This window comes from Cebidichthys violaceus, unplaced genomic scaffold, assembly GCF_023349555.1.
Source record: "Cebidichthys violaceus isolate CVI_PGR_0920_01 unplaced genomic scaffold, fCebVio1.0.p SCAF_10, whole genome shotgun sequence".
Taxonomy (NCBI): domain Eukaryota; kingdom Metazoa; phylum Chordata; class Actinopteri; order Perciformes; family Stichaeidae; genus Cebidichthys; species Cebidichthys violaceus.
Window position 1 is genome coordinate 2338968 of NW_027176263.1, and position 18029 is coordinate 2356996.

The 18029-nt window shown below is 41.8% G+C and overlaps 1 protein-coding gene across 1 annotated transcript; it reads right to left on the reverse strand.

Annotated features, from left to right (window-relative positions):
* Positions 1–9793: 9793 nt before the first annotated feature.
* ubac2 (UBA domain containing 2) lies at positions 9794–14802 on the reverse strand. The gene is made up of 10 exons (XM_068720478.1): positions 14647–14802; positions 14018–14142; positions 13809–13928; positions 13510–13616; positions 12984–13107; positions 12817–12864; positions 12400–12508; positions 11939–12081; positions 11674–11823; positions 9794–11382 (listed from the first exon to the last, which is right to left on the reverse strand). The coding sequence occupies exons 1-10, from the start codon at positions 14675–14677 to the stop codon at positions 11275–11277; spliced, it is 1065 nt and encodes a 354-aa protein (XP_068576579.1). The 5' UTR covers positions 14678–14802; the 3' UTR covers positions 9794–11274.
* Between the last annotated feature and the right edge of the window lie 3227 nt (positions 14803–18029).

Consider the following 18029-nt stretch of genomic DNA (forward strand, 5'->3'; position numbering starts at 1 on the left):
ACTGCAACTACAACACTGTGTCCTCATGTTGAAGTGACGTGATGAGAAATCTGATTATGCTCGTAGTCTGTATCCCCTCCAGCTCTAAACCTCACTCATTGTTGTCTTGGTTAATATCGTCATAATGTATTCTGCTATGTTATCTCCCTAGCAGCCCTTTGGCACAGGAGTTTTTTTGCTGTGCTAAGCCCTCTACACATGCTCACTGTGGAAAACAGGGAGTTGAGAGCACGACAGAATCAAAGTCACCTCAGGTACATTTTTAAAGATGATGTTCTAGTTTTAAAAGTAAAACACCGGGGTTTTTTTTGCAAATAGAGTGATGATCAATGCATAGTTCACAGTCTATTGATGCACTCTGAATGGCAAAGACGATATACACATTCATGTTGCATCTTGTTTCCTAGAGCTGCCTCACCATCATCCCTTAATTGTTTTCATGTTTTACAGCTTTCAATCGCTCCTCTAAATTTGTTTTGTTTTTGAAATACTCAACATTTCTTCACATTTTGACTTGTCAAAGCATGAAATGCACGTGTGAGAAATGACACTAATGAGAACTGTAATCACACCTGGGGTTTTCACACTTCGACAAGTTGAAATATCTGCTACTTTTTTACACGTAAACAAGGCGTTTGTTGTTATCTGTATTAACTTGTGAGTCACTTTTGCAGCGTGAACACACTTAAAACATGTTAATGAGCGCTACTAGCATACTATAGATTTGGGACACAGCAATGAGCATTTAGCTTGACAGCAGAGTCACAGTAGCAAAATAAGTGGACCCAACAAATTAGCATTCTCACAGTGGGAACGGGACTTGCATATGAACCAGAGGAGACACCTTAGGCGGATTAAAACTGATACCTGGCTCGCTGCTTTTGTTGTCTAGTTGTTGTCCATCAACAACACATGTCCCTTGGTGGCAGCAAACATCAAACATTGGTCCAAAGTTGTCCATGAACCTTCACCTGAGCCCTCTTCGTTTGGCTAACTTGCAGACACACTGGAGTGAGGCTAACACTGTCAGCTAATAAATAGCTAACCTAGCTAGCTAGCTTGCACACGTTAGCCAGCCTGTTATTCTCTTCTTGTTGACAGTAGCGCCGTCAGGCAGGTACAGTCTTCAGCTGGGGACCTTTGCTGCATCTACATTGCCCTCTCCTTTACTCCTGTCTGGTCTCAAATTTTAAATGCAGGCAAAAATGCTGTAAAAATGCCAAAAATAAACTTGAACCTGAAACCTAAAACTGTGTTAATCTAGTTGTTGAGTTCTTATTTGATTTTGACCCACACCTTCACATTAGGAAAGAAATTAGTTAAATTGCTCTGTTTTTGTTTTGTTTTTCTGTTTTCACAAATATGAAGCAGAGTTTTAAGGAGCCTGGAGTTAAGTAGTCCAGGTTTGAAAAGTCTTTGTTTTCTTTATTTTTAAACTAACCCGGCCTCATGTTGTCTGGATGGAGAAGACAGTGAAATCCAACTTTTTTTTCAAATAGAATAAAGGATAATTAAGGCTTTCATCATGATGAATAATAATAATTTTTCACAACTATAAATTCCCCTTAACTTTCCCTTAACCTCTGAATGTTAAGCTGCAAATTGGAGGCCAACCTCAGCGTCTTTCATTAGTCTACATAGGAAATTGCATCTCCTTTGGGCTAAAGTAGCAAAAAAACAATGGACTCTGTATAGGAAACCAGTATTTTACCACATCTTGCCAACAACCAATCACTCATGTCTCATAAAAACACACACACACGCACCTCTTGCTAAACAATGACTAACCGATCCTCCCCCCCATTTCCACCTCCACTGCCTCTAAAATTGCTATTAACACCTCTCCATCACCATGGCATCCACAGCTTTGAGTTTAATTTTAGTGAGGTGGGTCACAGACGGTCAACAAAACAAAGTGGCAGATACAAAAGCTGTCCTTTTCGACTCAACACCTGCATTGAACCACATCATCATCATCATCACCGTCGACTCGGCACTGCAACTGCAAATTCGTGGCATTTTGATATTTACAGTAATTAGTGGTTTTGAATTTTGTTTTGAAAATGGCTGTGACCAGGGGCCATACTGTCTCTGACAAATAGACAAATACTCTCAGGTATTCACTTAAGTTGTGAGTCAAATCCAGTGCATCTTCATCGTAACTGTTTCCTGATATTCCAGTTCTGTAGACGTGTAATTTGTCTGGATAAAGTATTTAAGTCACTCATACCAACACTACTATTAACTGTCAAACCAGATTACCCCTAATGACAATGTTGCCAAATGTTTTTTACGCTCCTCTAAAGTCAGGCCCTGTGAAGAATGTATCAATGGAACCCCTCAGACTCCTCACTTACACCAATACACCCCATTTAAACTGAACATTCAAAGGAGATGACGAATGGGGCCAAGCCTCTGTATTGACATTTCAGCTTGAGTTGTCATATGTTGCCTTGTTTTTCTGTGTTGCTATCTACAGTCTAAATATGGGAGAATGTGTGTGTCACAAGAAATTGCTTGCACTCTCTGTTTGACACAGCCTGTACCATCAATCAATGCTGAGCATGGCATAACTTATCAATACAAGCTTGTTTGTTTTTCCTCCTCAGATCTGACAGGTCACGTAGTCACCCTCTGACTGGATAAAAGCTACGTTGCGTGCAATGCTAGACAACCAAATTGGCCCTCTTTTTTAGATGGAGAATATCATCTCCCTTTCTCTCTCTCTCTCTCTCTCTCTCTCTCTCGCTCTCTCTCTCTCTCTCTCGCTCTCTCGCTCTCTCTGTTTGTCTTCTGTATACTCACACATCCACATCCACACACACAGACACACACACACACACACTGAAACACATGGTTGATTCAGGACTGCTGTTCTGCCAGCAACATCATCACTCTCCTACCCACCCTTGTCTCCATGGAGACAAGCTTCCAGAGCTGGCTGGTTCCAGACCGTTGTGAATCAGCACAGACTAAAAAGGGGAAGGGGAGGGGGAGGAGGGGTCTCTTTGTGTTTAAACATGACTAAAAGAACACTGTGAGCTCTGTGTTGTCTTCGTCCCAACGCTGAGGTGACCAAACTGTCCGATCGTTCATGCATGCAGGTGTGCAAAGGAACCAGGAATATTCTGATAAAGATGTCTGTGTTTGAGGTTTGTGTTGTCATCTGTGTGTTTCACAATAATTCGACCTCTTCTTCAGCTAACACGACACCATTCATTCACTCATTGCTAAAGGACGTAATTTTGATCTGGTGGTTGTTCATTTTTTAGGCACATTAAATATAATTTCCCCTTTATCTCATTCATTTAAACAGACGAGACGACATCATAAAATGCAGAGAGGGAACGTTGTTTTATTGGCATGGTTGGCCTCTATTACAGCATATTGCATGTCTTTACTAACAGGATCTCTGCCTTTTACCTATTTTACAACCAAATAAACTTGTTTTTAGAGTTAATCACTGCTTGCACATGTTGTTTACCTTCACCATGGGACAAAGGGCTGGAAAGACATCCCATTAAAGACAACAAAAGCATAAAGTATATTACCATTGTTTTTTAGCCATGCTTGCAACACGGCTCTATGAATGGCTATGTCGGTCTGTGGGTCGGTCTGGTCCAGACCGAAATACCTCAACAACTACTAGATGCATTGTCATACAATTTGGCACAATTTTGACATTCATGTCCCTTAATTCTATTTACTTAAGTGATCGCTTGAGTTTTCATCTAGTACCATCACCAGGTCACAAATGTATTGATTTATGACCTTCAATAACAAGCTACATGTCACTCAGACTGTCGACTCGTCCACATGACAGACTCCTCTCACTGCATCATATACTGTGTGTGTGGATCAAGCAGCAACTATGGAAGCGCTCACATTGGTTTCTCTGCACATGTTTGTAATATTTGATTGTAGTACAAATGTTTTGTTTTTATATGTATGTTTTGTTTTCATGCATGTGACAATGTTGCTGTCACTGTTCATATAGCATTTCATAATGCTCACCTCAACTCCAGCATCCACCTGTATGTTTGCCATTATTATCATTATTGGTGATTATATATTATTATCATCACTCCCACATCCCTGTCCACGGTGAGCTTTGTCCTTGTGGGGAGTGACGAGGTCTGAGCCTATACGACAAATATCAATGCTGTAAATATTCTACAATCAAAGACCAATCTATTCCATGTGATTTTGCTGATTGAAATTAGTTTCACCAACTGATTTTAGACCCTATTCTTTTACCTGTAGCATTCAGCTCTTACACCTGTACTCGCCATAACATAATACAACAACAATTCTAATAGTATTCCAAGAAGAACAAAAGGCATTATGACTCCTTGGGTAGACCTGCTGACTGCTGAAGTAGCTGATGGGCTCAGAGGCTGCAATGACTGAAACAGGATGGTGAGTCTGTGAATTTTAGAAACAGGATGCTCAATGAGCAATACTTAGAAAGACTCATGGAGCACAAAAACAGGTTGGGTAAGGTCTAGAGTGTAGAAAGAAGATGGGTCTGCTAAAAAAAAAAAAAAAAAGCCTCTCTACCAGTCAAGGAAACGTCCTCCTGCTGTGTGTCAGCGGAGTAGACAGACAACCAGAATCAGCCCCATGCCTCTATGATAAATGCACTAACAGCTGGACGCTTCCACAGTCAGAACGACGTCGGAAGCGTTTAGTGAAGTCGGTTTTAGACCGGATGTAATGGATCTGCTGGAGCGTGTGTATGTATGAGTAAAGTTCACTTAGCGGAGCAACGGAAGAGAAAGCTTTCATCAGCTTAACACCTTCACCTTATCAGCAAGTCTGAATGGGTACTCTGTGTCCATCACTTTTATAGACACGCATACATAAGCATGCATAAAAATAAACAGCCGTTCATGCCATACCGTGTGTGTATACAGTTACAGAGGAAGTTATTCCCCTATTAAAGGTCAGAGGACACAGAGGTTCTTGGGAGTGTACTGAGTGCTATACAGGGGATCAGAAAGAGCAACGTACAGTTTATGGAGGGGGGAGAGAGCAAATAAAGCTGTTTCCACTCCTGGCAATATTCTGCACATTTTCCTGTGAGTGTCTGTGGTGTTTCAGAGCACCCAAGCAGGAAATGGAATGAAAAGGAGGGGTGGCGAGAGAGCGTAAAGGCCACATTAGCTCATCATTTTTAAGATGACTCTTTCCTGGACTGGTTACTAGTTTTTTTTCAGATGAACTCTCCTCCAAAACCAATAATTTTCTTCTGTTGTAGTGTTAAAATCTCACATAATGGCGGTCCCTGTTTTTATCTGCTTATGGCTTCACCTCAGAGCACAGACAAAGGTGGTAATCACATCTTTGCCACAACAGCCAAATGCTGTTTATGTGATCCCGATGAAGGACAACTGTTTCCAAAGCACATAATTTGTAGGCACAAAGACGGGCATATGCTCGGGGTCAGTGCTGGGTGATGGTCAAGAGTGATGGCTGCTTACCTCACAGTAATGCTGATTAAAGAGTTGGAGCAGTGCCGGGGTTGCAAATAACTGTTTTCCAAATAAGCATCTTGTGGGATTGTGGGTTTCTTATAAATGGGCTCAGGCAGGTCCAGGCACAGATCTAGCAAGGGATGTCAACAAACAAACAAAAGGAAAGAGGGAAAAAAAAGGAAAAACAAGTTGTCCATTCACAAGCTGTCACCATTGTTGGAGGATGAAAAACAAGTTGAACAAACCCACAAATCGTAAAGCGAACCCAGCCAAGCCCTGATGATTAAAGATGATTGCTCTGCTTTTGACGTAACCGAAGCAAGCACAGACTAAACAGACCGCAAGTGGCATACAGGAGCCGGCACACAATGGTAGTGAAATGCCAAACTCCTGAACGACCTAAGGGCAGGTACATTGTTGTGCCCCATTAACTATGAAGCTCCTTTGAAAATAACTCAGGGAAAACATCAGTGGCCTTTGCCGCTCGCTCTCTGCCCTGAGAAACATTCACACATGTGCTGCACAGTGCACTCACGCACATACAAGTGGACACATGTGGGCAGACACACACACACACACACACACACACACACACACACACACACACACACACACACACACACACACACACATATACAGTCTAATCCTAAGACGCATGGACAGGCTGTAATTGTTAGGAAGGAATCAAGCAAACAAATGATGTCATTATCTCAAAGCACACTAGCTTGAATATCATTACCATATCAGTAGGAGGCATTAGGCATTCTCGCCTTTCACGGTTTCGGGCTCACAAGTGAGACAGAAAATAGAGACGCCGTTGTTCTGATTTATACTCATACATGCGACATTTTCCCATGTCAAACATGCTATGTCACGGTGAGAAAGTCACGCAGCTGTTTTGGTATTTCTGTCATCTCTCAGAAGGCAATCCCTGAGGGCGCTCCCCTGTGCTGCTGCTGCTGGTTTCTTTTTTTTTTAGGTATTAGCGTACAGGAGGCATACAAATGTTCATGAAACATGATGAGAGCAGGATGAAGGCTGTAATACGCAGGTCCCCATGGCAACAACACAAAAACGGCATGCACTCACCATGGCAACAGGGCTGGCGAGGGAATATAGCGGAGACGGGGTTGGAGCTGGTTCTGGCCTCTGGCTGTTTGAAGTGATACACGCACGCCAGCAGCACAGCATCAGCAAGTAGTTCACTCACACTGAAACGTAAACACTGACATGTTACTTCTGTGAATAGATAGTGGTACTGACATGATAGAAGGGTTTTATAGTTCATCATTTTTATGTTAATAATGGATCCCATGACTCAAAACCACACAATACTAACACCCACCTTTGCAGGTCACCTTTAAGCATCTTTCAACTCTTCCTTTAGTTTTATATTTACTGTTTTTGTTCACTCTCGTAGCTCTCATTAACCTTATGCAAAAAAAGCTGCTAAAAAAACCCACTGTACATTACCTTCCCAGTACTAATTAGATGGACAAAATTAGCAACTACCTGGCAAACATGTTGGAGTATTTAGCAGCAAAAGAGCCAGATATTGTTCTAAGGGGTCGCATTTGCCAGTGTGTCAGAAACTCAAATGGATGATAATGTTGCTCCATGACAGCTGGATGTGTGAACAAAAGAAAACAACTTTTTGGTGACATGTTCGATCTGCGTTCGTGATAAGATGTCACTGTTGCTTTAAGATCTTTTTACCCCCACACCAAGCCAATTAATTGTGGAATAGTTTTATATTTTGTGACAGGACTAATCACTTTCGGGCGGAGAGTTCGATGAGAGGATCGATACCATTCTCAGCCTGCAGCTGGTTAGCTAACTTAGCATAAAGACAGAAGGAAACAGTGAGCCTGGCTTTGCCCTTCTAAAGGCCACAATCAGCATGTCATATCATGTATGTTTCATTTTAAAAATCACAGTGAGTTATGTGCTGAACTATTTCTTGGCTGGGAACAGTTTCCAGCTGACTTCAGGAGCCAATAGCCCCAATAAAATGCCAACTGTTGTTTTTGCATTACAGGATTTTTCTGCTGATTAGATATGACGTGTCAGTGAGTTTAGAGGTGCTGGTAGAGCCTGGCTAACTGATTCCCCCTTCGTCTTCGTGCTAAGCTAAGCTAAGTCTTCTCATCTTACTCTGCCGCCGCCAAAAGGTGGATAAGCGTCCTTTAGGCATTACCTTTACATTCCTCTTCAAAAGCCTGTCCTAACCTGAACCTAACACTTATTTTAACCTTTGCCCAGAAGCTTATTATACGTGAATAAAAGGGCAGGAGCAGAAACACTCACAGACATCCCTCTATACAGTAGAGGTACTTCATGACCAGTACAGTAGGCCTTGGTTAATAGAGCCACAGACGGCTTACCTGAAATGACAAATAGCTCGACACAACTGCTGATGCTTCAAGGCCACAGCCGGCTGTATTGTAAACGATAATGGTTTCCCAGCCAGACAAGGAGAAACCCCCAGAACATACATCATCATCATCATCATCCTATAGCTCCTGGTTTAACACAGGGATATGCAACTAGAGTTTATAAAGACATGTTCGCTCACACATACAGTCCAAATAAACTCACTTATTGACACCCATCAAGATACATAATTTACCATAATTTTGAAATCAAAAATGTACTAATACGACCTCCCAAAGCTCCAAAGAAAAATCAAAGTCATAACCCCTAAACGAGACATAATTAATGCCGCACATTAAGTGGGCATTTCACAAAAGAATCTCCCTAATGAGGTTGGTTGTCAGGGAAGTATTTTTTCTTTCATCAGTCCCTTTAATTAAACACTGAAACACAAAGAGACACACAGATATTAATCACTTTAGTTTAAGCTGCTTTTCATTTCAGCAGCCATTAAAAGTTGCACCGCTTCACTGGGTTCGACATCAACTGAGGCTGAATGGAACTGTGTCACTGTGAACTCAGGAGACCTTCTAGTAAAAATCAAAGAAACATGTTTCCTGAGTGACTGTGGGAGTTCAGATGAAATTTCAAGTGCAACATATGCGAGAAGAAAAGCATGGGGTTGCTCAAAGTATCATTTTGTGCTCACTGTTTCGGGGAATATTTGGCAAACCATATGCGTTTGAAATTCTCTGACTTGAAGATGTGCATAATTTCTCTACATTGATATTCAGCCACCCTGGAGCGCGACTGTCTGCTGGAGCTGTCTGCTCCGTGGAATAATGGGAGCGGGTGGGTGTGGCAGAGTGCTGCTGGCAACAACAACACCGAAGACCGACCTCACTCAATGTCTCCATCTAGTGAGCAAACATAACATGTGGAATATTTCTTTTTCACAGTAACCGGGCAATCATAGTCGAGTTGTTTTAAAAAAGTATTTCCAAAATGTTTTAGAACACGTTGGGACTTTTAAGAAATATATTTTACTGTCTAATTTCAGTAGCTTTTTACTGGGACTATGCAACCCTTAAATACACATACACACCTCTGATCAATTTGCTGAATATTCTTATTATTTTCTCTAATATCTACTGCATTTTCCTGAAATACACACAGTACTATGCTAAATATCAGTGTGCGCGTTGTCTTTAACCCCGAGAGGGGTTGTACAACATGTATTGTTCCATTTTTTACTTCTATAATGAGCATCACAGAGTACATATGCCTCTCAGTCGTGAGCAGTTTCACTAGAGTCAGGTTGTTTCATTTGGATACTTGCAAGAGGCATAAAAACTACTATCCAACATTTCACCAGAAAAAGAAAAGATCTGACCCATCGGAACAACTGCTATTAAATGTATCTGTTATAAAACTGACTGGGATTTAATATCAAAATGTATCCGATTCTGAGGATGTAGATACAATAAATTTAAACTTGTGTTCCTTAGTGAACACAGGGTATCTTAACAAGCCATTACATGAATGTTACTTTTGAAAAAGCCGGTCTAAATGATAGTCTCACTGTTCATTTCCCGTACATTGCTCATATGTGCTGTGATTAAACATTTTAATCTTGATACAGATGTCTTATCTTATCACAAGAGTGCCATCATGTGTTGAAAACTAGTACCACAAGGACATAGTGATTCCCTGCAAACTGATAATCATATTGACGCTTAGAGAACGTTACTGAAATTCTATATTTGTACTTTCCAAAAGTTAATCTCTGTGAATCAACATATTTGGCTTTGACTGCATGGGAAAGGTCTAGGGAATTCTCTTCCAGCCAAAAAATTATACAGAAAACACTGTAGAGTCGACCGTTTGTTATTTACGAACATGTCATTGTCATGATGCAAACCTTTCAATGTGCCAAACATAGCTCAGTCTGCAAGTTGATTTATTCCACAGATAAAATAAGATTCATTACAGTTCATCAGAAAGTTGTTCATGCAACAACTCCCTCATCACACCCATATACTATTATACCACTCTAAAAAAAATACACACACATGACCGACTCAGCGGTCATATCTCATCAATATTATTACGCACAAAATATAAAACTAGCATCTGTATTTGACATCAATACATAGTGGCTGCAATGTTACTTCTCTTGCACAAAATGTTTGCACGTTTATATACACAAAGTAGTTTCTATGCAGTGCATAGTCTCCACAAATCTCTCCTCCTCGTCATGATATTGCATAATAAATATCAATATGATTCAGACATGTGTTGGCAGAGAAAAGACTCAAAATCAGTTAAGACAGAATAAATAAAACCTTTGAGTGACTAGATGACGGTCGAGGCTGTGAAACACGGCCTCCTCCTCGAAGGGCTACTGAGCATGTGTGTGCGGGCTCTCGTGTCTGTGAATGTGATTATGTCATTTACAGAAGGAGGCGCCTCATAGATCCTGAGATAGCCGTCTGTCACCAGCAATGTACTTACGAGCAGACTAACCGCCTTTGATAACACATCTCAAACAGGAAGGGGTTGAGTCCTGCTACCTCCACGAAGCACTGCCGACACAGAGAAATAACAGCTGTGCATTAAAATCATGGTGAAGTAGGTTATATTCTTCATGGATTCTTCAATCATAAGTTCTGACACTGTAACCTTGACCTCGTGGAGTCAAAACAAAACTTCTAGCAGGTGCTGCATTAGCTTTTTCACTAAGAGTGGAAGGCCTGAAATCCTAAACGAAAGGTCTTTTACTTTATCCAAATAGATGAAAACATGACACAATGTTCTCTGATCCATTGTCTCAAAAACACCTTGTTCCTTATCTTTATCCGTAATACTCATCACCTCTAACCAGCCATCAGGGTATAAGATGCTGGTTGCACAGTAGAGGGAGGAAGCAGAGTGGCAGTACATGACAGTGAGTTATGAAAAACTATTACTGGAAGTTGGATCTCAGCTGATTTGTGTGCTTCAGCATCAGTTGTTTTAAAGAAAGAACCCGCTTTATATTCCCTTCACTGCACTGAAGACTCCTGCTTCCTTCCTGTATGTTTTTCATAGGGAACCCCTCACAGTTAGAAGTCTAACTCGCCCGCCTTGAGCAATGGCGCCTGTTTCACACCACGACGGGCGTCAGAAAGCTATGACGCAAATGTCTCTCACTTTGTGCTTCACACCTCTTCAATAAGCGGCGCGCTACCGAGCTCGGTTCAGGTTGACTCAGCCTGACGACTGCTTCGGCGAGCAGGGACACAGGCTTCAGATTATCTGTACAAAATTGTCCATCATTCACGGTGTTTCCTTCTCTCCGTTTTGCTTTGTGCTCCTCTGCTTCTCTTCCTGTTTTCTCTCTCTGTCCACGTTTGATTCGGTGTTTCTGAGCTCTCTCTTTCTCTCAGTGTTGCAAGAGGAAGTTAGTTGCCATGTTGATGTCGTTGTTTGAAGCTCTAAGGGCTTCAAGGGCATCGGTCCGGGAAAAGCCCATTTCCACTAATAGAGCAACCTGAGGGACAAAAAGAAAAAAGCATCAGCGAAGACGGCAGCGGCAGACAAAACATCACATGGGAATAAATAACAAGGGTTCACAAAGTAAGGTGTAGGAGGGCCAGGGACTCAAGTGCTGTTGAACAAGAGTTAGCAGTCTGTCTATTTAAGGAGATTTTGAGTCATAAAGGCCACAAAATATGTAAATGAATATCCAGATATAACAGCAATACAACCAGTGAAAAAAGCCTTGAAAAAGACACATAATAATAAAAGAGATGTAGACATAAACACACAGGCGAACACTCACTTGCTCCTCTGCAACAGCAGAGTTGTCCAATAGAGGGGACTGTGTGGACGGGTGTGTCTCAGCCTCAGGACGGGGTTCTACTGGGGGACGATTCTGTCCTCTTTGTCTCAGGGAGGGGAATAACAACCTTGTCCACTGTAACAACCCAGACTACACACACACACACACACACACACACACACACACACACACACACATATATTTATATATTCTGTGTTTTATCTGTGCATCAGTGCTGCAATAAGTGCAATACGTGTCCCTCTACCTGTGGCTGTGGTCTGTTGTTGCTCGTGGACTCGTTGTATTGAGCCAGCAACAGCTGCTGGTCGAGCACGTCCATCCTTTGCTGCCTCTGGATGTCCAGAGTGGCCCCCATGCCCAGCGGCGTCTCACTGCTCGGCTGGGAGCCTAGGTAACCACAGACACAGACATAAAAAAAACCCACGTAAAACATGTGTACATTAATCAGCAAAGTGTAACACAGGGTGACAAAGACACATTCTGTTTTTAAAAAGGATTTTTTTTACTATATGAATGAATGAGAATGAAGAGCATCAATTTAACAATTTTGCATGTGTTAAAATTCCTAAACTGTACAAATATTATTATTCCTCAATTAGACAGAGACGGCCAACAACTCCATGTCAGGCCCTGCAGCACTGGTCACTGTGCGAAGGCTTTGCATAGGATTTGTGTGTGTGTGTGATCACTAACGGTTGGACTCACTTGAGAAGATGGGCTCCAGAATATACCGTCCAATATAAGACATCCAGGCAGGAACAAAGAGGAGCTTCTGCAACCAGAGAACATTGGAGTGGTACAGTCCACCGGAGATCTAAAAAAAGAAAATTATCTTTTTAGTACTGAAGTCACAAGACAAACCTGTATTAAGAAATATTACAATGAATGAAATTACTTATGTGAAAGGACACTTCACAACCTACAGCATATTAACACCAAACTGCATCTTTGCGGCACCTTTTAGCCCCTTTAGGCTCATTGTTTTGATAATCTGGCCCACATGTGTGCCGAGGTCACACAACCCATTTACCTCCTACTGGCCATAACTCACATATTGCCGTTTTAAATAGCACGACACTTCCCAAATACACAGTAAATAAAATGAAGAATTTGCTTACTCACCAGTCCACTGAGAGCAAGGAGCCACATGAAGGGACTGGAAGTCAACAGCTGCACCACAGAAGAAGAGAGGAAGACAGAAACAATCAGGATCAGACAAGTTGGAAAGTGAGTAAAAGAGAAAGCAAAATAGAGACATACATTCCCACACTAGCAGATCATGGGCTTACCTGCAGGCCGACTATGTAGATCAGAGACTTGTTGGTGATGTGGATGTGGCCCAGGACTTGGGTGACTGGCACCCTGGGGATCAAGCGGTAGAAAGGCACAAACAGAGAGAAGACTGGAGCGAGCCTGTGAGAGGAGAAAGGGAAAAGTCAAGAGGATGGGGATGACAGGAAAAGATACAGTATATCAGGCAATCTGGGAAAGACAATGTTAGGCTTTTGGAAAAATGTAGTTATATGCTGCTGTCACAGTCCACCACAATCTAAACACTGTATACTGAAATATAATGCAGGCAGGGGATTAAGAAATTAAAAAATGGATACTGCCCAAAGCTTAGATAGAACTTTAAGGGGAAAAATTAAGACTTTCTACGTAAGTGACACATGGTTTAAACATCGTAAACTAAAAGCCAAGCTATTCATATCCTCAGTGTCCATGAAAGCGATACAAAAAGGCGGATCTCTTTTCCCAAATGCATTACTGAAGTTCAGCATGAACTGTGGCTACTGAAGAGACCAAGCTACTCACAGCCCGGCAGGCAGTTCCTCCACCTCGTAGTCAAACAGAAACTGGAATGCCTGGGCCAGCAGGAAGTCCATCAGTGCAGAGAGACACCAAGTGCCCAACAAGAAGGACTAGAATGAAGATGAGCGCCACATGTGATGATTAGAATGACACATAACAAAAAGAATCACTGTCAAATTCATCCGATTAAACTCATCCATTCTAGATTTTGTGAGAATCTAGTTCAGCTCAAGAATATCAGCAAGTTTATTACATTTGTATGTATCTATGTGTTCATCCATCAATGTGTTTTTGGTACTTACGGCAAACTTCCTGGTGCCGAACCTCCTTTCAAAGATGCGGAAGTTGTAAATGAGCAGGCCACTACAGAAGCAGTCCTTCACGTCGAGACAGACCAGCCTGCCACACAACAAGCTCCACACCTACAGCCCAAGGTAGAGCAAAGTCACACACGCATACATACATACACACACATTGTGATTTTGTTATTCGACAGATACTGGAGACGTACCTGGTGCTGCTGTGCGACAGCCTGCAGGTTGTACACAAACAGTTGTTGGTACTGTGGCAGCAGAGTGAGCATCACAGTCAGCCCACTGAGGACCAGCAGCAGGCCTTTAGACAGTGGAGCCTTGTCTGTGCACAACACACGCGCGCACACGCGCGCGCACACACACACACACACACACACACACACACACACACACACACACACACACACACACACACACACACACACACACATTTACGAAGGGACAGTCAGTGACACTTCAGTGAGCAGCTTTGAGTGTATATTGTATATTAGGCAAACGTTTTGTTAATGGACGAGAGAGAAGTAGCTAGCTAATTTGTATATGATGGGGCAGGGCAGATATAATAACGTTAATATGAATTTAGCTGGCTATTTACAGAAATTACGATTATTTGCAACGATGAAACCTTAACTGAACCAACTGTTAATTAACTAAACGCAGCTGTAACGTTAGGTTTAACTGGCAGATACCACCTCTGGTAAATGAATGACAGCGCAATGCTAATGTCGGTTGGCTAGCTAACGTTAGCTGTGTAACCGTTGTAACTGACAGGAGATGAGAGTGACCGCGTCAGCCCGTCGTTTGCTGGTGGTTCCGGAATACTTACAAAGGCCCCGAGAGCCGGTGGTGGTAAACATGGTGTCCAGATGACTTAACGGAATCCAGGCGAAGACCGTTGACCTCAAGGTAGTGACAAACTAACCACTAAAACACCGAACTAAAGTTGGAGAAAGGATCCATGCTGTGACTGTGAGGCGAAAGAGACTGGGGAAAGGGGATCTGCTACAGGAGCTCGAGAAGCCCAAAAAGTGTTATTTCGCGGTACGCTGACTTTAGACCAAAATGGTCCCCTAGAGGGCGCTGTTACTCCGTGTTGAAGATGAGATCAGGCTCCCCAGATATGTTATGCTGATAATAACCTTATTCTAATCTAAACAACACATTTCCAAGAAGGTCTTAAATACTGAGGGAATAACAGAGAATTATGAATAAGTTCTTTTGGTGATCAATTACTGAAGGAATGCAACTAAAAAATAAAACTATTTCCACTTAATTTTTCTAACTGATTTTACAAATAAAGTAAAAAAAGAGAGGAAAATAAAATGAACTTGGTCTGCAATGATACATTGCTAATACGTACTAGATAAGAAGGTAGAGCTTCTACTACTAAAAATAATATTAATAATAATGATATAGTAATAATAATAACAACAATAATATGAATAATAATCGCAACAATAATAGTAATGCATTAAGTAAAGTAGCTAACAACCTAACTATAAATTAAAAAACTAAATTCACAGTAAAATAATCAAACATAACACATTCTCTATCTCTGCCCTTCTTGGGTAAAGTTGTCTGAATCTGAATCTTATTGTTTCTAAATGCTGCAGTTGATGTACTTGCATGATTCTTACAATTTTTGTAAGTCACTTTGGATGGAAGTGTCATCTAAATTAATGGACTTCTACTACTACTACTACTACTACCACTACTAATGTCAGCAATAATGATAATAATATTTTCAAAGCAAAGCAGAGAACAAAACAAGCAAGCAAATTAAATTATTTGAAGCAAATTAAATGTAAATTGTCTTTTTTTTAATGACAGATCACGGCCCCGGTGCATCCCCGTAGCACTGAGAGCAGGGCTATCTCCATCTGTAGACTTTGTGACTAAGAGGTCCGTACCCAGGTTGAGGACAACAAGATCTGACGACTGCGGCACCCTGTGTCTTGCTCACAGGCATTTCAGCAGGGATGCTGCCGCCGGGTGATCCTCTTGTGAAGGGCAGTCTCCTTACCCACAATGCCATCCTGCTGTTATCTGATGCTCCTCAGATGGGGTATTCCCAAGCCCTGAAGCACTGGTCTCATAATGTTTGTCATCTATGACCATTTGCTCAGTCTGTAATGTGTGTTTATGGGTTGGATATGCAGAGAAGCAGCAGACAGGGAGTGTTTCACGTCGTGAAGCCATGTGGTCAGCTTTCTGACAGAGAGGTAACAGTGTTAATTATCCTCGGGGCCTTGAGCAGGATGTGGCTGCACAAAGTCTGGATTAATGCCTTTTTCTTATGGTCCCTTGGCCTTATGCACACAGTGTCGTATCTTGTCAAGGTCCAGACTTCCTTCGACTGCTTTGTCTTACACTACAGCCTGCCAGATTTTCCTCACATCAAACCGCTGTGTATACCTTCGTGGCTAGCTGTGATTGCTCCTGAGCCAATTGATCGAAATGCTTATGTTACGTCCAAGTGCATTTGAAAAGATATGGCGAACAGCTGTCTAATAGTGTTGCATTTCCCCATCATCCACAGATGCAGTATGCGTGTTAGCTCCCATTGGTTAGTTCCCACCCATTAGGTCTATTTGGCTGCTTGTGGTCAGATGTGACTGCAAAGCAGAGCTGAGGAACAGCTTGCTAATTGTGTTTCAGACCTTCTCTGTCACTGATGTAGGAGTGAGGTCTAAAAAGGTTGCTTTGCCCCTGTTCTCAATCAAAGATAATCAGATTAAACAGCGCAGAGATGTGCGAAAGTGTGTATGTGAGTGTGTGTGTGCTTACCAATAAAGAGAGTCCAGATTTGGAGACAGCCTTGACTCCTGCTGTTTGCTTTGTTCATTAAGAGGAGATGAGCAGATGGTTTGCTGGTCTGTTGTGCAGTACACACATTCGAGCACACACACACACACACACAGAAGCACACGCACATGCAAATACACATACACACGTGCATGCTTGGCCCTGTCACCTTAGCTTTATCCTCCATTTATCTTTTCCATTACACATCTCTCGGCAGGACAATGCTACTCGGTGAATTGTAAAGGATGTGTGTGTGTATGTGTGTGTGAGTGTATGTGTGTGTGAGAGAGATACAAGGCAGCGTGAATGAGTCGAGCGGTGCTGAATGAAGTCACAAACCTTTTTAGGGAAGGCAGCCCGTGATGTGGTCATCTGAAAAGCTGATGACTCATTCACACATTCATTTATGTGAATCATTGCTATTCACTTGTCAGCCACTCTGTATTCAGGAAGAATTGCTTGTAACTGAGGTATTGTTTTACTCCTGCATCACAGCTTATCTGCCTGTGTCCAGGAAATGGCACGCTGCACATTTACACAAGGTTGCATGAGCAAAATATGCTCTACGTCAAGGATTTTTTTTTTGCCACAACAAATGGCTTCATAACAAAGTGAAATATTTCTTTAGAACGCTTGAGAGAATCCTGAGCATGTAGCGTGTGTGCGAAGAGGTATTTGTCTGCTTCAAATATTTAAAAAACAATCAATGTTCAACAGCATTTGTGATCCTCGACCCCTTACATAATTAATCACATATTCATTCATTCTCCGTCTGCATGAGTGGCGGAACACTTGGTGTAGTTTTGCATGTCTCCAGCCACACACGCTTCGCTTTCAAATATTTATACTTTTTTTTAAAATTCTAAATTACAAGTTGAGCTACAATTGATGCAATCCAAAATAACTCATTAGTTTAACTCAATATGGCTCCATCTCCTGCAATATTTGGCCTGCAAAGATGATAAAATAGCCACAAATTTTAACATAGCAAAAAGCCCGTTCTTCTCCATTTTCTTTAAACATATTTCTTGTCTTATCTTTCTATACATTTACTTAACAATTCATTGGCCCAAGAATAGCTTTTAAAGTTGCTCACCCTTCTTTATCCTGAGAAAGTAACATGATAAAAAATGAGTACAGCCACAGAGAGAGAGAGAGAGAGTGCATTGTCATCATGTTTCACTAAAGGGCAGCTCACATGTGACCCTGCTCACCACCTTCCTGTCTGTCTGTCGATATTTACGTGTATGTTTTTGGAGATGGTGCAATAGTCAATGTCATATCACACCCCACTCCCTCACATATGCACAGACATTCAAACACATGGACCTCCCCCTCCCCCCACACACACAAAAACAACTAAACTACAATATAAAAAAACAGCTAAATAAATGATGCATTCAG

Excerpts from the sequence above, each read along its gene's own strand:
- ubac2 (XM_068720478.1), bottom strand. The coding sequence starts at position 14,677 with ATGTTTACCACCACCGGCTCTCGGGGCCTTT. Across the intron at positions 13,929-14,017 it reads CTGTCGCACAGCAGCACCAG|GTGTGGAGCTTGTTGTGTGG; the intron begins GTACGTCTCCAG and ends CTTGGGCTGTAG. Across the intron at positions 13,617-13,808 it reads TCGGCACCAGGAAGTTTGCC|TCCTTCTTGTTGGGCACTTG; the intron begins GTAAGTACCAAA and ends TCTTCATTCTAG.